This window comes from Megalobrama amblycephala, linkage group LG5 (genome assembly GCF_018812025.1).
Source record: "Megalobrama amblycephala isolate DHTTF-2021 linkage group LG5, ASM1881202v1, whole genome shotgun sequence".
Classification (NCBI taxonomy): domain Eukaryota; kingdom Metazoa; phylum Chordata; class Actinopteri; order Cypriniformes; family Xenocyprididae; genus Megalobrama; species Megalobrama amblycephala.
In genome coordinates, this window is record NC_063048.1 from 15,475,057 (window position 1) to 15,497,153 (window position 22,097).

The 22,097-nt window shown below is 41.2% G+C and overlaps 1 protein-coding gene across 1 annotated transcript in view; it reads right to left on the reverse strand.

Moving 5' to 3' along the window:
• fmn2a (formin 2a) overlaps positions 1-22,097 on the reverse strand; it is a 58,061-nt gene that overhangs the window by 6,256 nt on the left and 29,708 nt on the right. Inside the window, 6 exon segments of the mRNA XM_048190815.1 lie at positions 653-745; positions 12,270-12,390; positions 12,968-13,027; positions 13,768-13,914; positions 14,617-14,746; positions 15,209-15,300. Of these exon segments, the coding sequence (XP_048046772.1) occupies positions 653-745; positions 12,270-12,390; positions 12,968-13,027; positions 13,768-13,914; positions 14,617-14,746; positions 15,209-15,300 (643 nt within the window).

The window sequence follows — 22,097 nt, forward strand, 5'->3', positions numbered from 1 at the left end:
AATATGACTATAAAATAATAGGATTTTTATTGTGATTATTATTAAATAAAAATATTAAACAAAATAAGAACTATGGTGCAACTATAATACTGCAAAATTAAAAAAAAAAAATTTTTATTAAAATAATTTTATTTTATAGGACAACTGTAAAATTACAATACAAATATTTACATCCTAATAGAACAAGCTGATTCACAGTTAATGAAATGGTTCAACCTTAATGTTATGAAGCGACGAGAATACTTTTTGTGTGCCAAAAAAACAAAATAACAACTTTATTCAACAATATCTAGTGATGGGTGATTTCAAAACACTGCTTCATGAAGCTTCGACACTTTACAAATCTTTTATTTCGATTCAGTGGTTCGGAGCGTGTATCAAACTGCCAAAGTCACTCCCCCCAGTGGTGAAGTGGTTAATTTGTGTTCCGAAGATGAACAAAGGTCTTACAGGTGTGGAACGACATGAGGGTGAGTAATTAATAACAGAATTTTCATTTTTGTGTGAAATAACCCTTTAAATATGTCAGATTCTAAAAGAAAAAAAATTGACATTTCCGATTCAAATGGCAATAAAACCATAAATCACGTTCTCATGTAAAACAATAGCTGTCCGAATAGGGCTTATGCTTGCTATGTTTTTTTTTTTTTACCTCTAGTGAGAAATTCTTCCATTTGGTCCTTAAAGGGCTGCAGGTGCTCCTCAGACGAGACATTACACACCTTTTCTGTTTCTGCTGAACAGGCTGTAAAATAAAGTAGAGAGCAGGAACACAGATGTGAGAAAGAAACAAACAAAATCAATCATGGAACTGAAGAACAGTTTATTTAACAGTGAAAACATCTTATGTTAGGCTACACAACTACTAGCCACTTAAATAACTCTCATAAACAACCCATTTTAGGAATGAACTGATGACCTCAAGTCTTTGTAAGGAAACTGTAATTTACAGTAGTCAACCTTGTTAAAAAAAAGACTAGCCCAAGTAACAGGGAACATTTTCAGAACTTTCTGGCAAGGTTCTTTTAAAGAAGCTGTTGTTGAAATGTTACAAACATTATTCCAGTAATATTTATAGAACATTGATTCAAAGTTACATCTTCTTAAATTAAATTCTCAAAATGTAAATATAACATTAATTATACATTGTTCATAGAACGTTTTGTTCCTTTTTGAAAGGGAACACTACACTGCGTTCAAAAACGCATATGGGGAACGGCATCATGTGAACCGGTGTCTGAAACAATGATCAAATCTTACCAATCCTATTGGTCGGCGACAGCCAATTACATCATTAAAGACGCAACCCAGAAGTATAAAGGAGCGCCTAGAGAAGCAGTCAGTATCTCATCGTCTTCAGGGAATGTTTTGTCTGTTTGCGATTACTTAGAATCTGGTAAGAGTATTTACTATGTCTGACAAACGTTTCAGAAAGTGTGTGGATCCCTGTCCTAGGTTTTTGACACCCGGTGACACACACAATATGTGCATTTTCTGTCTGGGGGAAGAGCGCCCCTCTGGCACCTCCTCCTCCTCGGAGCAAGTCCCAGAGAAGACGGGACTCTAGGAAGAAGAAGCACAGACAGTGCTTGAGGGCGCTGTCTGTGTGAATTGTGAGCGTCTGCCTATGAAGACACTCCACTCTCGTCTGGCCCTCTTCTCAAGGGGAGAGGAGCCGGTATCGGTGCCTGGTGGTTCTGGCCCGCTGTAGCTGACGAGGGTGAGCTGTTGGATGATGACAATGTCTTGTCATTGACAAGCAAGAGATGGCTCTTGAAGCAGAAGCAGGTGAGCCTGCTGAAACTTCAAAGCCTCCCTGCCAAATTCGGCTTGTATTTATCTGAATCAGCGGGCGAATTTCGCTGATGTGGAGGGATTGAGCCATCATGGGTATGTGTCGATGCCCCCTATTGACGAGACGTTCGCAAACTATCTCATCACAGGGCAGGCCCCCACACTGAAAGCTCCGATCCTGGCTTCCAAGCCCCTTAAGGTGACTTCTCGCTTGAATGGCAGGGCATACGTGGCAGCGGGTCAGGCTGGTGCAGCCTTACACACCATGGCGGTGTTACAGGCCTACCAGGCTGATTTGCTGAGGGATCTGGATCAGGGGCAGGGTCTATCCCCTGAGGTGGTAGAAGAGCTGCGCCACACCACGGATTTGGCTCTCTGGGCCACTAAACAAACTGCTGCTTCAATTGGAAGATCGATGGCAGAGATGGTGGCCACGGAGAGACACCTGTGGTTGAACCTGGCTGACATCAGGGAGAAAGAAAAGGGCTTTCTCCTCGATGCACCGGTTTTGCCCTCTGAACTTTTCAGTACCTCTGTCGAGGCGGTGGTGGGAAAGTTCAGAGAGGCGAAGGCGCGCTCTGAGGCGTTTAAGACCTGCATACCGCTCAGATCTGATCCTGGGCCCAGACAGACAGGAGGTCCTGGCCTGTCCCGATTCGAAGATTGGAGACAGGGCCAGAGGTCCAGTGTTGCCCCTCTGGCACCTCCTCCTCCTCGGAGCAAGTCCCAGAGAAGACAGGACTCTAGGAAGAAGAAGCAGGATCTGAGTGAGGTAATCAACCACAGACACCAGCAGCGTCAGTGATTGGTTTCCTCTCTGTGAGGGTAGTTCACTTCTACCCTCTCCTCTCTTCTTCCACCTCCTGAGTAATGGAATTTTAAAGTGAAACACACTCAGGCATTTCTTACAGTCAGGCTGAGGACTGGGCCCATGATGAATAAAATTCTGATGGCCCACCTTCTGGCTTGATAGTAAAAAGGTGCCTTTAGGCTAAAAAGGACCCTAGATTCCATCTCTTCCGTGATAGGAGTCTTTGGTCTTCGAGATGCAGGAAGGTAAGCTGGGTCTAAATTTACATTATAAGTATATCTGACCTTAAGTTTCCTGTATGGTTTTTCCTGGGCGTGTAGAGGGAAAAAAGAGTAAGGTTTTTTTAAGGGCTCTGAAGTAAAAAAAAAAAAAAAACATTAGGTTGGCTTGAACGATTTATTTTGGTTTGTCAAACAAAATGGCCACCTTTACAGCCACCATTGGTAGAGTAGCTTCTCCTCTGGTCATAGCTAGAGTTGTTTTGAGATTAGCACTCTTTACTTCAGATAGATCTATGTTTAGCGTCGGCCTCCTGGGCCGCCTGACATTGTTAGTGACTTGGGTTGAGCTTTGCTCCTCTGAGCTCTTATTTTAGAGTTTTTAGAGTAGCCTCCTCTCTCATGAGATTTTAGGCTGAGTTTGAGTCCCCAGGCAGATCTAGGCTTATGTGTGGCCCTATGGGCCCACAGCTATAGCTGGCCTAGGCTAAGAACTAGGGTTAGGTGTTTGCTAAAGCATTCCCCCTTGTATCATTACTTCCCTTGTCAGGTTGTATAGTTTCCTAGTTCTGGCCTCCTCTTTCAGAGTTGTCAGGCCAAAAAGCCCTTTACCCCTTTAGTGTAGGTGCAAGACAGATAGCAGCTAAGGTAGCAGGCTATCATTAGCCTCCCTGGTGCCGTTGTTTCAGGTGGTAGGCCCCTTATCATTAGGTGGATAAGAGAATGCTAGTGTTGCGTAGGCCCCACTTGTCTAGAATTTTCATTCATACTGTGTTTGCCTTTTTGCCTGAACCCCCTTGATTTTTGTGTAAACTTCAGGTTGGTGAAAGGCATCCATCCTTGAGGTTTAGGATGGCATGAATGAAAAATAAAGCATCACTTTTATGCTTTAACACTCTGAGGTCTGAGGGTATCGCTGGCGATACCACCGCGGTTTTTTCTTACCAGTGTGAAAGAGACTCAAAATACTCCGTTAATGTTGCACATACAATTAAGAGTTATACACCATTTTAATCTGTGGAATATCTTCTTTTATTTGTGTACACTCAGAGTAAAAACTAAATGTTGTGCTTTTTGTAAAATAAAGAAAACTAACATGATGCATGATCTCTCGTCTCCCTCTGAAGGAAGTCCAATCTGATAGTTCTCAGAAAACGAACTGTAACTTAGTGGATACTAATGACAAAAAATGAGACTTCTGTCTAAAAAAACGTTGAAATGTCAGGTTTTAAATCGTACAAGTCAAATCGAAAACAAACAGTCTGTGTTTATGTAATCTGTATGAAAAGAGAGCCATGTCAGAAATCCGTGATTCAGCTCATTATCCGCTAATGCGGCCACACCCATGGAGCGAGCGCTATTCAGACACAAATTCTGAGTCAATACATGCATTCATCGTCTCAATCGTGTATTTATTGTCTTGAAAAGTGTTTTGAATAGCCATAGTTAGCGATCTCTGTCCTCTGTTAGTTCGGTTAGTTCCTGGATTGCCTATTCTTCTTTAGTGCTCAGGCATTTGTGGACTAAAGGTGTACAGAGCGCCCTCCGGCTGCGAGTATGAATTCAAAACACAGTATCCAGCACTCATAGTAATGACAATAAATCCTGAATAAATATACTCTTCTGTATAGAAAATTGACAAACATATGAGAATCCATCAATATTTCTCCAAATGTGCATGCTTTTAAGCTAAAAGCCTATATGAAATGCCATAGAGGTAACATAATTGTTCAGACACTTTGCATCACAGAAATACATTATATTTTAAAGAATATAATAGAATACCATTATTTTAAATTGTAATAATATTTCACAGTATTGCTGTTTTTTCTGTATATTTGATATACACCACATGATCACAGAGGGTTTTTTCACAGCCTACCTGACTGAAAGAGCTCATTATTATGCAAGTCATTTCAGGTCATTATTATGTGATTCTTTTGTCTTCTCAGGTGAGAATCACCCATTATACATGAGGATTCACGCCTCCACGCATACTGTGTTTCTTGACCAAAGATGTTTTAGAAAATTTAAATCTCTCTATTGTTTTATATGAACAAGCAGGCAGCATAATTTTTACCTCATTTTGAAGCAAAAACTCTAGTCTACAACCTCAAATACCCAGAAGTCTTTTGAACAAAGATTTAATATATATTTTTTGGCTTTATTTCAGTGACTTAAGTTTTTTGTTTTTTCAATAACCATGCATAAACGTTATTCCTTCAAAAACACAAACATGTACATACATGTTCCTCACATATTATTGTAGCCTAGTTTGTGCTGAATACAGTGTAATGACACTTTTTCCATTAATATGTTTATGAACAACTGAAAAAAGCACAAATGTCAGGGCATGTCAAAACTTCTCCAGGGTCCCAAAAATCCTCAGACCCCTGAGGGTTAAGTTCTAGTTTGCCCTACACAATGTGAGTTTTACTCTATTGCTGCCACAGGTTAACCCTCTGGAGTCTGAGGCTGATTTGGGGCATGGAGAAGTTTTGACATGCCCTGAAATTTGTCCTTTTTTCAGTTGTTCATAAACATATTAATGGAAAAAATGTCATTACACTGTATTCAGCACAAACTAGGCTACCATAATATGTGAGGAACATGTATGCACATGTTTGTGTTTTTGAAGGAATAACGTTTATGCGTGGTTATTGAAAAAACAAAAAAATTATGTCACTGAAAAAAGGCCAAAAAAAGTATATTAAATCTGTATTTACAAGACTTCTGGGTATTGGGGGTTGTAGGCTAGAGTTTTTGCTTCAAAATTATGTAAAAATTATAATGCCTACTTGTTCATATAAAACAATATATTGATTTAGTTTTTGTAAGACACTTTTTGTCAAGAAACACCATATGTGTGGAGGCATGAATGATCATGTATAATCTCTCATTTACACCTGAGAAGACAAAAGAATCGCATAAAGAACCTCTAATGGTGCTGCATAATAATGAGGCCTTTCAGTCAGGTAGGCTGTGAAAAAAACCTCTGTAATCATGTCTCAGCTCAATTTAAAATAATGGTATTCTATTATATTCTTTAAAATATAATGTATTTCTGTGATGCAAAGAGTCTGAATATAGGTTTTTAGTTTAAAAGCATTCACATTTGGAGAAATATTGATGGATTCTCATATGTTTATGTCAATTTTCTATACAGAGGAGTTATATTAATTCTATATTCATTGTTATCACTATGAGCGCTGGTGTTTTTAATTCATACTTGCAGCCGGAGGGCACTCTCTGTGCACATTTAGTCCACAAATTATTCTAAAGAAGAAGAGGACATTTCAGGAACTAACGGCATGTCTTCCAGAGGTCGCTAACATACAGGCTTTTACATACAGATAAACACTTTTCAAGACAATAAATACACGATTGAGATGAGCTGACCTCTGAATTTGCCCGCTCCGTGGGCTGGCCGCATTAGGGATAATGAGCTGAATCACGGACTTCTGACATGCTCTCTTTTCATACAGATTACATAAACACAGAAGGTTTGTTTTCTGACTTACATGGCCTCTTTCGGAGCATGTTGGCAGAGTTTTTTGTACTCCTCTTGCCATAAGAGTGTTAAGTGCTTTACTGAGTACATTGCCTGTTGGAATGTGTTGATTGGAATTAAGCTCAGGCTGAGCTAATAGTTAACCTCACTGAATAGTTTGGTTCTATATGTGGCTCCCTGAGAGCTTAGTAATCGCCACTAGAAGTTGGCGTCACTTGTCGTTCTGAATTGTAGGCCCCGTTTGGGTCTCCTTCAGAGCATGATGGCATAGGTCTGTACTCCTCTCGCTTTAAGAGTAAAAAGGTGTTTTTACTGAGTACATGACCTGGTGGTATGATGGCTCAGGTTGAGTTAAACTAGTTAACCTCACTTGAGAAGTTTGGTCATTCTAATTGGCTCCCTTAGCGCTTAGAACACTGCCGTGAGCTGATGCCAAGTGTCTGGAAGTCGTAGCCCCTTTTTTGGGCGTGTTGGCGTATGCTGTACTCCTCTTGCTTTAAAGAGTAAAAAGTGTTTTACTGAGTGCACTGCTCATCGGATTGTGTTAGGTAGACTATTATGTGGGCATTCTCAGTCTAATCTGCTGGATTTGCTTATCAGCAAGCAAGCTGTTCAGGTGTGTGGCTTTCACAGGCCTCCCTTTAAGCTTCCCCCCTGTTCTCTAAGCAGATTGAGCGCATCGTGCCATTTAGCAAGGCTGCTGTAATGTATTTCTACACATGTAGAATTAGTATCATGTGGCAGGCCCCCTCCTGGGCCTCCATGATTTTGTGCCTACAGTACAGTTTATCTGTTAGGTCGAGCTCTGCTCTTGTCCTGCATAGTACTTAGCTCCCTAAGCTGGTCAGTGGTTGAAGGCCTCTCTGAGGCCTTGCTATTGAGGATCAGGACCTCCCTGGCTGTTAAATGTACTCCCCTTGTTGGGTTCCTTTGGAGTGCACAGCCTCCTCAGTGCAAATAATCATGCGCTGAATAGATCCTAGGATTGAGCTGAGTATTACTCCCCTCATTAGTAAGGAAACACTAAGCTGAGTCTTGCTCTCCAGGATGCCCATCTCTACGCTCTGGTCTGAGTTAGTTACGGCCTCTTTTGCAGTCACTCTTACTGTATATCTTCTCTGAAGAAATGTGATTGGAGATTCTGTGATCAGACAGGTTGTTGGCCAAGACTAGGTTTCTGTAAAGTAGACCAGGTCAGGCCTCCCTGGTGGCAATCAGGGTCGAGTACGTTCCCCTGGCAAGTGACTGGCTAGGGTTCCCTCGGGCCCTCTGGCCACATTCCCTTAAAGGTACCCTCTTTTCTTTGAAAAGAAGCTTGGTTCCAGAAGCCTTTGAGCGGCCTTGGTAGGCCTCTTTGAGGCTTATAGCTTGGGCTATTGGCCATAGGGAATGCTGTCACTGACAGCCTATGTATGACCCATATGGGGAGTGGTTCTGGCATTTCAGTTGAAGCTGCTAGTTCTGGCATTTGTCTAGCCATTTTTGGCATGCACTCCCCTAAAGCATGACGGCATGGGTATATTGTTCCCCATATGTTTCAAACACAGTGTAGAGTTCCCTTTCGAAAAGGAACGTCTCAGGTTACGTATGTAACCATGGTTCCCTGGGAACAAGGAACAAGACACTGCTTTCCTAGCCATGCATCAGGGCTGCCTGCTGAACAGTCCCTTCAGACGATAAGATACTGACTGCTTCTCTAGGTGCTCCTTTATACTTCCGGGTTGCTTCTTTAATGACGTTATAGCAGAGATGGGCACTCGAGTTAGAGACTCGGACTCGAGTCGCACTCGAGTCGCATTCGAGTCGCATTTTACTCGGACTCGACCTGAAATTACTCGGCACAAAAGACTCGGAATATTTTAAAATCGACTCAAGTCTTTTACCCTTAACCACTCATATAATAAATGAAGTATTTGTGTTGTGTTTAAATAGTTTTATAATATCTGCGTCAAATATATTTCCTTATGTGTCGTGGTAGATTGGACTCTTGTCATACACTTTGATTACGTATGTCCATGCGCATAAACTCAGAAATGTCATAATAAGAGTCCCATGCAACATGACGGGAGCCACCGTGCCATATGTTCTTTCGTTTGGGTTTATTATCACGTCAGATCAGCTAGATGCACAGAATGTGGGAAAACAATTAAAGACACCGGAACAACATCATCAAATTTTGCAGACATCGCATCCACAAAGGTTAGTCACATTAACTCACACAGCTAGCTATTATACTGTGGTGAAGCTGCATGGCTCTTTTTAATTGCCAGCCTGTTAAAATATGAACAAAAAAAAATCTAGACTTTAAACCTAGCACTACGTTTTATCAATCTTTTCGTATTATATGCAGCTTTTCTCTTTCTTAATGTGTGTCCATAAGAGAGAGAGATAGAAAGAGATGTTAATCCATTTATTACTTAAAGCTCATATTTTTATGTATCACAATCAGCATGTGTAGAGTTTTCAATTGACATTCTTAAAAATTCCGAGGTTTAATATTTTCTGATAATGACTGTCGTCAATTACAACGAAGCTGTATAACAAACTGCTGTATAACAAACCGTGACTCACTGGTGCCATCTTTTGTCCGCTTAGCGACTGTATTTAAAATGACTACTTGTGTTGCCAGGACGACTGTTTTGTACATTGTAATGGATTATAAAGTAACAAACTGGATGTACATTATCCCTTACATCATAGGACCTTAATTTCAAATTAAAACAGATTACAGAAAGATCATTATTTTGTCTTTATAATACAACTTAGAATAAAAAATAGGATTTGATTATGAGAATTTTTTATTTTATTTTTTTTAATGACTCGAGACTCGACTCAGACTCGTGACAAAAGACTCCAGACTTGACTCAGACTCCAGTGATAAAGACTTCAGACTTGACTCGGACTCCAGCTTAAAGACTTCAGACTTGACTCGGACTCCGGATAAAAGACTAGTGAACATCTCTGCATCATAGGCTGTCACTGGCCAACAGGATTGGTAAGATTTGATAATTATTTCAGACACCAGTTCACGTGATGGCGTTCCCCATATGCATTTTCGAATGCAGTGTCTCGTTCCCTGTTCTCAGGGAACCATGGTTACATACGTAACCTGAGACGTTTTCTGAAACATTTTAGTTGGACATTCGTCTAACATTTTTTTTTTTTTTTTTTACTGTTACTACTCGTTTCAGAATGTTCAGAGAACATTCAAAATTAATATTCCCAAAATGTTTTCAAAATGATAAAATGGAATGTTCCCTTAATGTTTGCATTACCAAGTAAAAAAGTTTTAAAAACTTTTTTTTTTTTTTTTTTAAACTGGACATTTTTTAACATTTTGATAACATTCAAAAATAACGTTTTCATAACTTAATGGGAACCTTAATGAAATGTTCTTAGAACATGTTTTTGTTAGCCGGGAGCATGCAATGGCCCCACCATATGGCTAAACTTCTCTGGACAACCAGTCTTCACCAATTAAACTGCCAAGACCAGCACCAAACTAGCATTTAAACCAGCTACCATGGACTTTTATTAGCAGGGAAGCTTGTTACATTCAATCCTTCTGCTTCCTCTTTCTGCACTTAGATGTATCAGTATAGACAAAAAAAATGTGCTATTTGTGACCTGTGCTAACAGATGCTAATGAATCCCATTTCATGAACCTTTCCTTCGCTTCTGTTCGCTGTACACCTGGAGTCTTAAAATGGCCCGACAGGCTTCACCGTGTCACACTCCATCACTACAGTCGGTGATGGATCACAGCCTTGCATGCCAATCATGCAATGCAAACACACACGCTAATGTCCCTGCCAGCTGGATCATGGGATTTGTGAAAGCGAAGACCTGCCGGGCCGCCTGCATAATTCTGTGCCCCTTCCAGCTGTCAGTGTCGCACATCTGCTTTAGCGCTTAGCTTAGCTTGCTAATGTAGTGATGATCCATTTATTGTATGAACCTGGCGTAAGAGAGAAGCCATGCTTATTGGACTGCAGGGAGAGTTTAGGGATGTGAACTGTTGAGGATTCAGAGAAACACAGAACATTGCCAGAGGAGAAATATTTGCCTGTGTTAAACAAATGTAGGCTTGATCTGTTCAGCAGGTGTATGCCAAAACGATTTAGCTAAGCATACAAGCTCTGGAAAAGTACATTTACAATTTATCAACCACATGTACGTATAGTGAGCCTAACTAATAAGCTTTTGAAAGATTAACAATGCAAATCGCTGACTAGGGATTCGAGCTAAGGCATGCAAAAATATGGCTAACAGCAGGAGCGAAGTTAATAGGATGTATAGCAATGCATCAAAGCGACCATCCTTCAATCGAAATTTCCATGAGCCAAATGCAAATCCATCTGATATGTTTGACTGGCTCAAGTGCAACTAAAAAGGCTCGGATGCTATTATTTGTGTGTGGTAGACAATCTCACTCTGGATTAATGATTGATTGTAAATGTGTTTTTGATGTAGGGCAGTGTTCTAAATTGACCACATCACCATCCATCAGTGTTTTTTCAAGGAGCTAAACAAGCTAAACATGCCAACGGTGGAATGTGAGATTTTCCACATCTGTGTGAGTGTGTGTGTGTTTTGGGTTGGCAATGAAAATGTTTGCAGGGATTTAAAGTCAGCTTTGAGCATGTAATCGGATTCTTACACCTCATTCACACTCCGTCGTGCACTTAAGCTGGGTCGCACAACCTTTGACTTGTGGCACAAAGCTGAACCAATCTCACTAACCTCCTGAAGACCCTGATAAATTGCTTTACTGGCCAGGGAGCAAAACAGACAGTTTTTAAAAGGCAGTTTAAGCACTTTACCTGCCTGCTAGTTTCTTTTCAAAAGCACCAGAATATATGGCATTGGTACAAAAGCGGGTCTGAAATATATTTATACATTTATTAAATATATGTATTTATTTTATCACTAACATTTCATTTCTGTTACAAGAATGGCTAAATGATATTTGGTCGAGATACAACTATTTGAAAATCTGGAATTTGGTTCGAGAGAAAATTTTGGTTCATAGGTTCGCCACATGGTAATATTATAAATATTAAATTATCTTGAGTTCTCCACATAGTATTTTAGGTTTTGTCTGGGACAGAGGACGTCTATTAAACTGCAGTAAGCCCACTGATCTGCCACTAAACATTATATTGAGCAAAACCCAACACAACGGTGGATCACCTGTGGTTATTATGTTTCTAGCATGTTATATGTTTAGGAACAGCTCTTCTAACCATAATTAATGGAGTGTGTAGCTTTTCATTTCTTATGGACATATTCCAGGACGACAATGTCAAGATTCATCAGGCTCAAATTGTGAAAGGAGGAGCATGAAGAATCATTCTTTTTTCTTTTCTTTTCTTTTCTTTTCTTTTCTTTTCTTTTCTTTTCTTTTCTTTTCTTTTCTTTTCTTTTCTTTTTTGGCCAGGCAGTTTTTATTTATCGGTCACCTTTAATCAATTTAACACCCTCAACAAATTAAACTGAACCCACATTTTTGAACTGTTGTGTATAGGGACAGTTCACCTGCAGAAACCTGGAGTTAAGTCCTTCAGGCCTGTAAAAACAGATAATTCCCCTAGAAAAAGTCCTGAAAATTACCCCTCTCTCTCATTTATTTACATGCTGGGGTCTTTAACAAAGTTGCAGTATTGATCATTGTGGCAGCCAGCTGGGGGCTCAATAAAAACAGCCATTTGAAAATCAAGCCTTCTAAAGAAGAACACGGGTCATTGGCGCTGATGTATACAAACTAAACATGTTGTATTTTTTTGTATATGTATACTTGAATGTGAGTTCATGTTTGTCTGTATGTCCATATGTATCTGTCCACATGTGTTTGCATGTATGTGATCTCATGTATATGCATGGAAGTGTGTGTAAAAGCATATGTGTATTCATTTATTTACTTTGTGCATCTCACCATTCAGATCTTTCCGTAGCTTGCGGAGGTCACGTTGAAAATCCTCAAACTTCATCTGTGATGCCTGAAACAGATCCTGAGGCTCTGGAAGTGGGTACACGCATGTTTCTTTACCTGCATCCTGGCACACAAACAATGGAAAAAAGCACAGTCATACAGATGTTGTGTTTATGAGATCATATCTGTACCATTGGTTGATTTGAAAAATAATTGAATGTGAATACTGTTCAAATAGTTTGGTGTGTAAAGATCATTATGATTCCAAAAACAACGAAAACATCAAACACAACAAATTAATCTCAATAGCGCTCTGTCTGTCAGACATCAGAGCCGCTCGCATACACACGCACACATATGTGTTCTCCTTGTTATTTGCTCGAACGCTAGAAGCACTTCAACAACCTGTGGATCATATTTTGTCAATTTGGACATGACCTTGTAATCAAAACATCTGGACCGACTGCTGACGGTATTTACAATACAGCCCTTTTAATCTGCGTCCAAAAAGGGCATCAAGCAATCAAAGGGCTCTACTCGTTCAGAGCGGCCATTTGTCTATATGGTGAAGGGAAAGCAAGGCAAATCAAAGTGATGAAACCAAAAACAAAGCCACATTTTTGTTTAACATGAGGGGTGATTCTAAGGGACCTGGGGGTCTGTTAGTCGAGCAAATGAAATAAACAGATGGCCAAACCTACCTCATCAAAGTGTCGCAGATAGTAAGCAACTATGTAGGACAGGAGGCTCTGAGAATTATCCTGATGGAGTGAGAGGAGGAGACGAGAGATGGAAATAAACACAGGAGAATAATCATTTTTCATGTTTTGGGATTGTATACACTCATTTAGCTCAAAGCGGCTGTGAATAAGAGGCCAGACCTGGTGGCCTGCAAAGACCCTTGCTCACATGCACATGACTGCCTTGGCATAATACCATATAGGCTGCTCACTGTGAGTGATATTTCCAAAAAAGGTCTGTTTATGACCTAGTCAGTGGGGTCAGGAGACCAACAAACTACTCTATGGGAATTTCCATGCACGTTCATACTAGGGTTTATGCTGGTCCTGGGCTGGGCTGGCCTAGCTGATGGATCTGCACAACCATGATGTTGACCAGCAAAATTTATACTTAAAGGGATAAGATTAAAATTCCTTTATCATTAACTCATCCCAATTTCCTTGAAATCTGTATGACTTACTTTCTTCTGTCGAATGCTATATATTTTGAAATATGTTGAAACATATTGCACTGGGGTTTTTTTGTGTTTTTTTTTTTTTTTTTGTCCATACAATGAAAGTCAGTGCGGGATCCAATGTTGTTTAAGTGTTTCATTGTATGGGCAAAAACAGACAGAAACATTCTTTTTTTGTGTCCCACAGAATAAAGAACGTCATATACAGGTTTGAAACGACATGAAGGTGAGTAGGTGATGACAGAATTTTCATGTCGGGGTGAACTATCCATTTAAACTGGTGACAGTGATCTCAGTTTTACTCACACTGCTCTTCACATCTTTTAACTTGGGCAGGATGTCAAGGGTAAATCCGTCTGCCTGTCCTCTGCTTCGGTTCCCCCCATTCATAATGTTCCCGAATGCTAGAACCAAACCTAGAACTTGCAGGACAGCTTGACCTGATTGTAGAGCCTGTAAATAGAGAAGAGAAAGATGATGAAGCACAGGGAGTGAAGATATTTTTTCTTCATGGCTTTCTATCTGAACTTTCAACTTGAAATATGCTACAGGTTTTTTTTTTTTTTTTTTTTTATTTGCTTTGGTACTATTTTCACAAGTAAGGTATACATTTTCAAAACGCTTAGTACAAAAATCCAAACTGATCACACTTGTAACACAGCTAGTTGTTTTTTTTTCAAAGCCTGATCTCATGCTTTCACTGTTTCGAAACACATGATTATTGTGATATGTAATGAGAACATTGGTTGAATCACCTAAACAACAGTATGTTCTTCTTTTAATTTAGTACTTTTAACAATCTGTTAATTCAGTAACAAACAATGCAATATACATGTTTCAAATCACCCTTGTTGCTGAAATAATTGCACACACACACACACACACACACACATACACACACCTACTCACATTCACAAATCTATAGAAGTACTAAATGATTCATTGATTAACCATTAAGATCAGCTGGATTAAATAATAGACAAATGTATTAAACTGAATGAAAAGAGATGCAAATGAAAGTTTGATAGCAGGCAGTTACTGGGAATGAAACATGCATATAAATGAACACTTATTTTGCGTAGTGAAAAGGATACTTTGTGATTTTGTGTATTGTACTAACACAGTTAAAAATATGCTGAAATGTGTCTCTCTCACCGTACAGACTCTTAAAAGTGTTTCTAGTTTGCGCTGAACTGATGTAACACACTCTGTGAAGCTCGACTGGAAGAGAATACAGAAGACCCGTTCTGAGAACTGAGGAACCTCTGACAACTGCAACAGAAACCTGACAGAGACAAGCAAAAAGAGAGGGAGGCAAATGAATGACATAAGGAGAATAAGTCAGACAGATAGACAGACAGACAGACAGACAGACAGATAGATAGATAGATAGATAGATAGATAGATATCACAATGATAAAGTTTAACTTAATACAATTTCTGAATATCACTTAGCCTACTTGATTGTTTGTTTTGATAATACCACAATAATTGCCTTAAAATCCAAGTTAATTTTGTCTAAAATTACAGTTATACGTTTTTTGTTTTTTTTTTCACTAAAATAAATTAGTATTTGACTATCAAATTAGTTACTCAGATCTACTTTTTTTACTTACATTTACTCAATTCATAAGGTATATGGAATTGATTTATTTTAAGTGTAAAATTTTTTCATCAAACAAACTGAGTAAATCATAGTTTTTAGATAAATAGATATGAATTAGATATAAATAGACATTATACATACTGTTCAGGCTTGTCCAGTGGTTTTGCATTTTCTTTATCTTTTGAAGACCTGATATGTTTTTCAATCTGATCCATCTCTTCTTTCTGAGCTTTCTGTGAGGATGACAAATGAATAGAATGAAAGTACAGTGAGAGAGGGAAAATGTGATTTCAGATGGGAAAATACATACTTCTAATAGAACATTTGATAATAATAGTGATATAAATTGTAATGAGGGAAAACAATGCTCTCTGGAGTGTGTGTATGTGTGTATTGCTTTGTGACTTTTGATTAAGCACCCAACATACAAAGTGTAATCCACACTTCAGATTGTGCTCGAGTCAGACAGTGAAAAACAGAATAGAGAGAGAAAAGGCATGAGAGAAAGGAAAGAGAGGATATTCTCTCTCTCTCTCTCTCTCTCTCTCTCTCTCTCTCTCTCTCTCTCTCTCTCTCTCTCTCTCTGTGTGTTTGTGTGTGTTTGTGTGTATGAGTGAGAGAGGGGGTGTTCTGTGGTTTTGGTTGAAGGAGTCAGAGACAGCGTGGAGTCTCGCACACTAAAGAGAAACAACCTCAACATTTAAACTCAACAACACTGCCTCAAGCAACAGCGGGAATGGGTGGGTGGGTTGGAGGAAAAACAGAGGGATGGAAGGAAAGATAGTTTTCAACAGAAAGTTACTACCCAATTCTACACACACACACACATACCTTCATTATTATTTGTTAATGCTACACTATGTGACTTTCGGCCATCTAGTGGTTACAAATAAAAACACATATGTCTTGTGGAAGAACATTGTTTTGGTTGTGCTTTGGCTCTGTGTGGATACATGTGTCTATCTATCTATCTATCTATATATATATCTATATATCTATCTGTCTATCTATCTATCTATCTATCTATATATATATCTATATATCTATCTGTCTATCTATCTATCTATCTATCTGTCTGTCTGTCTGTCTGTCTGTGTCTGTCTGCCTGTCAATCTATCTATCTGCCTGTCTGTCTGTCAATCTAGATAGATAGATAGATAGATAGACAGATACACAGTTGTACACTGAAATGTTTATTGTGATAAATGATGAAATGGGTGCATATTAAACTCAAGTGTATATATATATATATATATACAGTGGGTACAGAAAGTATTCAGACCCCCTTAAATTTTTCACTCTTTGTTATATTGCAGCCATTTGCTAAAATCATTTAAGTTCATTTTTTTTCTCATTAAATGTACACACAGCACCCGATATTGACAGAAAAACACAGAATTGTTGACATTTTTGCAGATTTATTAAAAAAGAAATACGTCTCGGGTTACGTCTGTAACCCTGGTTCCCTGAATAAAGGAACGAGACGCTGCGTTGACGCGTTGACGCTTTGGGAATGCCTCTGCGTGATTACGTCTTGAAGCACTCGTGCAATCGAACCAATAGTGTGACGGGACGTCAGAGCGGGTGACGTCACGAACCAGGAAACTATAAAGCACCCTGAAAACAAAGAACGCCAGCTTCTGATATGGATGAAGCAGACACTCACAGGCGTGCAGGGAGTATGGCTTAAGCAACGCAGCATCTCGTTCCCTTATTCAGGGAACCAGGGTTACAGACGTAACCCGAGACATTCCCTTTCATGGGAACATCGACGCTGCATTGACGCTTTGGGAACGCTATCCCAACTAGGCCATAAGACCAAGTGCCTGTCTGTTATCCTTACGACAAGAGCACCGAGGACCCTGGCAGCAAACAGCTTCCACTTATATGCGTACAGTTTTCTCGTGGACGGAGCTCTGGAGTGGAGTATGGTCTCCACAACCTCAGTTGGGAGACCGGATTCTATGAGCTCGGCCCCCTCAGAGGCCAAGCCCACAGTTTCCATAACTCCGGGAGGGGGTGAGTTATCATGCCGCCCACTTGAGACAGAAGGTCCTGCCTGATTGGGATCTCCATGGGGGAGCCGTCTAGGAGAGACACTAGGTCTGTAAACCACACTCGGGTTGGCCAGAACGGGGCTACCAATATGAGACGGACCCCGTCCCGCCGAACCCTCTCCAGAACTCCGGGGAGCAGAGCAATCGGGGGAAATGCATCCAACCCCAGAGGGGCTGGATGAGTTAGAGAATACCACAGTGGGCAGTGAGACGTCTCTCTCTGAGGCAAATAAGTCGACTTCTGTGCGACCAAAATTCTTCCATATGAGCTCCACCACCTCGGGGTGGAGTTTCCATTCCCCGGGCCTCGGCCCCTGCCTCGACAGGATATCTGCCCCCACATTTTGATGCCCTGGGATATAAGCTGCTCTCAGGGAGAGGAGCTTCCCCTGGGACCATAGGAGGGTCTGATGGGCTAATTTGCACAGCTGGCGAGACCTCAGACCCCCCTGATGGTTGATATAAGAGACCACCGACATGTTGTCTGTGCGAACTAACACGTGGTGGCCCCTCAGGTCTGGGAGGAAGTATTTGAGTGCTCGAAATACCGCCATCATTTCCAGCGGATTTATGTGCCAGGAACGATGATGGTCCTCCCAAAGACCCTGAGCCGAGCGACCACTCATGATCACCCCCCAGCCTGTGAGAGACGCATCCATCGTTAGCATTATGCGACGACAAGGAGCTCCCAACAAAGGACCCTGGGACAGGAACCAGGGCTTCTTCCACATGGCTAAGGCATGAAGGCATCGCCGCGTGACCTTGATCATGCGGAAAGGTTTTCCCCTCGGAGAAAACCCCCTGGTCCTGAGCCACCACTGTAAGGGTCTCATGTGCAGCAGGCCAAAAGGTATCACGTTGGACGCAGCTGCCATCAGACTCAACAGTCTATGAAACTGTTTTACAGTGAGTGACTGGCCTAATTTCACCCCTTTCACGGTTGAGAGAATGGAATTCACCCGAGCAGGAGAGAGACGTGCCTGCATCGTAGTGGAATCCCAAACTACCCCTAGATAGATGGTAGTCTGAGTTGGTAAAAGCACACTCTTCTTGGCATTGTGTCTCAACCCTAACCTTCTCATATGTGACAGAACTACATCTCGATGTTGAACTGCTTGTTGCTCTGATTGAGCTAGAATCAAACAATCATCAATATAATTTAGCACGCGGATGCCCTGGAGTCTAAGGGGAGCCAGCGCTGCATCCACGCACTTCGTGAAGGTGCGGGGTGAAAGGGATAGGCCAAACGGAAGAACCTTGTATTGGTAAGCTTTGCCCCTGAAAGCAAACCTGAGAAACTTCCAATGTGAAGGATGGATTGATACATGAAAGTAAGCATCTTTCAGATCTATTGTCACAAACCAGTCCTCGGACCTGATCTGTGTGGTGATCTGTTTGAGTGTAAGCATCTTGAACTTGAGCTTTTGAGCTTCTGAGCGATTTAACATGCTTAAATCTAGTATGGGACGCAACCCTCCATCCTTCTTCGGAATCATGAAGTAACGGCTGTAGAACCCTGACTGTTTGCTGGGAGGAGGAACCCTTTCTATAGCTTCTTTTTGCAAAAGTGTCATAACTTCTTGTTCCATAACCAGAGACTGCTGGGGGCCCACCACCGTAGGAAGGACCCCGTTGAACTGGGGCGGGCGAAACCCAAACTGCTGCCCTCGGAAGTCCTGAGCCACTGGCGTCAGGACTTCTTCAAAGCCTTCATAGCGATAAAGACAGTCCACAGATCTGTCTTACCCCTGGAAGGCTTTGATTGTGTCGCCCGTCCCGGTCCCCAAGCTCTTTGTGGGGGAGCACAGGCGGCGACACTCTGTTTTTGTTGCGCTCTATGCGCTGATGAGGAGCTGCTTGATGGCTGAGGCTGCTCCCACTCAGAAGCCTCGGTGGGGAGGGAGCAGCAAGGGAGGAACTTCTGAAAGGCCGTTGTTTGCTTTTTGGCCTCCTGGAACCTCTTGACGTGACCGAGTCACTGAAGAGGCCCAGGGAAGACAGCGGCGCGTCTAACAGAACACTTTTGTCCCTTTCTCTGATGTTGGAGAGATTCAGCCATAAATGTATCTCCGTGGCCACCAGAGCTGGCATAGACCGGCCGATCGTTTTTGCCATCTCCTTGGAGGCACGGAGAGATACATCGGTGGCCAGTGTTGGGGGTAACGAGTTACAAAGTAACGGATTACAGTAACGATATTACTTTTTTGGGTAACGAAGTAAAGTAACACATTACACTAATAATATTGGTAACTACACTACTTTACTAGACTATAGGAACGCGCTTTCCTTCGTTACCCAAGCCGTGTTTGCCTGTGTGTAATGTTCTGTCTGTGTGCCGTTGCCATAGAGATCGATTTGACTTAGCTGCTGGTGCGGGAGATGGAGACGGAGACGGGGGTTTCGGCAGGCCCGGCGCCACGAGGGGGCAAAAAAGGGGCATATTGCCCCCTCAGATCTGATTTGTGCCCCCTCAGTTTTTTTTTTTTAACGTGTACGATAACACCGGTGTGATGAGAACGTTTAATACGCTAAATTCAAACCTGCTTTCCCGCTGCTGGCGCTGAGCCAGAGATTGACGCGCTCTTTTCATATTTTACAACTAAGTTTTCAACCACATGTTTATTTGAGGTTTCAAATGTTTGAATGAGGACTGGGCTATATATAGAAAAGACATCGTTTGTTAAACGCAGATTCCATACACTCATATGGAAGCTGCGATAATCTTTTAAATTTTAATTTGACGAAATTGTTTATTCATATTAGATACAATGCGTATGAAACAAAGTTTACTCTCTTATCCCAGTTCACCAGCCACTTACGTTTATTTCGGGAAAAATTGATGAATTTATGTAATGTAAATCCGACAGATCCTCTGTTTTATCAACTAACATGATCATTATAAAGGTGTTTAAACAAAACACATTCACTTTCACATATAGGCTATGACAATCGGAAAATATCATATAATTCATGATATAGCCTAGTTAAAAAGTTTGTGAATATTTTAAATAAAAAAGGAAAAACAAAATAAACGCGATACCTGTAGCTTGGCTGCATGACGCGTCGCCAAGGAATGAATCTAAATAATGTTCTAAAAAAACAGGGTTTCCCAAACGGGGGTTCGCGAGGGAATTGCAAGTTGATGACAAGCAATTAATTAAATTATAATTAAATCATTACAAATCAAACAAATAGACTAAATAATATTAAAATAAAAAAATCTAAATTTGGCAACAAAACTTAATATTTTATTTATTTATTTTGCATGTGACCATTCAGTTACAGAACTGAACGCGTCTGCTCAATTCAAAGTGGGCTGAACGAGAGTCGCACCTAACTTTGCCCATTTCGCCTCACCTTTGACTGAGCGCCTATTTAAGCGAGTTTGTCATTGATTGTATTGTTTTGTTGTTGGGTTTTTTATTAGAATAATAATAAACTCATCATTAATGAACCCATCATTAAAATGCATTCACGGGCGTTCATAACCGTACGTGCGTGTCCTGGCCCGGTGCTGTTATGAATGCCCGTGCGACCGTGAGCATTATACTTTCACTTTTGAATTAGCGATTCAAAGCCTGTGTTTTGAAACTTGTGTGTTGACACCATTTTAAAATGACCCCACCATAGCCTTCTTTATTTCTGTTGTTTACGGTGAGGCATATTTCTTTGTGCAGACGGGGTTATTGTTCTTTCATATGGTTCAATTTGTACAATAAACTCTATGCAGAAAGGTTAAGTGATGATAGGGCTATGATGTTTGTCCATGTATCTACACGGTAAATTAAGAAAAAGTAAAGTAATAAGTAGTGAAGTTACTTTTCAAATGCAGTACCTAGTAAAGTAATCTCATTACAATTTACAGAAGTAACTAGTAACTAGTAACTAATTACATTTTTTAAGTAACTCCCCCAACACTGTCGGTGGCTTTACGAAGTTCCTAAATAGGAACCAGCAGGTCAGCCTGATAAGCTTGCAGGATGGACATTGTATGTAAACACACTGCAGCCTGACCTGCTGAGGCATAAGCTTTGCCCACCAGAGCTGACGTTGTTCTTAGTGGTCTGGTGGGCAGCGTCGGGGATATAAGGGACGATGCGGACTCGGGCGAGCGATAGCCCCGCAAGCGTCTCTTTAACCTGAGGCATCGTCCCATAACCATACTCTTTGAGCCCCATAATATTTGAATATAGTGATGTTTGGGGGGCTATACACACAATATTGAGCCGGCTTCTGCCACCGAGGTGTGGAGGTCAGGAAAGAACAGCAATCCCCGACGCTGAGGCTGTGACCGGGCGGGAAAAAAGTGCTCATCTAATTTGCTTTTATGACGCGATTCAGATCTTTCAGCTGGCCAGTCAATATTAAGCTTTGCCACTGCCCTGGTCACAACCTCTAGCAGCTCCTCATATGCTGGTCCTCGTCTCCAGCCGTGACGCTCGCCCTATCCACCTCCTCAGAGCTAGATAGGTGAACCGCCGGTGTCTCTTTCCGGGGGGAAGAAACTGCAGCACGTGCTTCCACTGGGTCTGGACACTGGGTCTGGTGGGTGAAGGCTGAGATAAGGCAGAGCCCATCTCAAACCCTTTCACCAGATCCATTTGTGAACCCCAGGAATGAAGCTGCTGCTGTGCCTCGGCAACAGCGCGATCCGATCCCTGGGGAACACCAGCCATGGCGTCCTCTTTATTCTTTTCAAAGAACGCCCGGCGTGAACGGAGTGTACGGAGCGTTAGTTTTTCGCAGTGCACACAGACAGCTCCCTCAAGAGCTCCCTGGGCATGCTCCACTCCCAAGCAAGCAACGCACATCTCGTGTGTATCCCCGCCCGTGATGAAGCGAGGGCAACACACTTGATAAACTGCTGCTTGCTTGTACTTGCCATAATATGTGTCTTTTGTGAGATATATATATATATAAACCCAATTGAGCATCTCTGGAGAGACCTAAAAATGGCTGTCGAAAAGTATTCA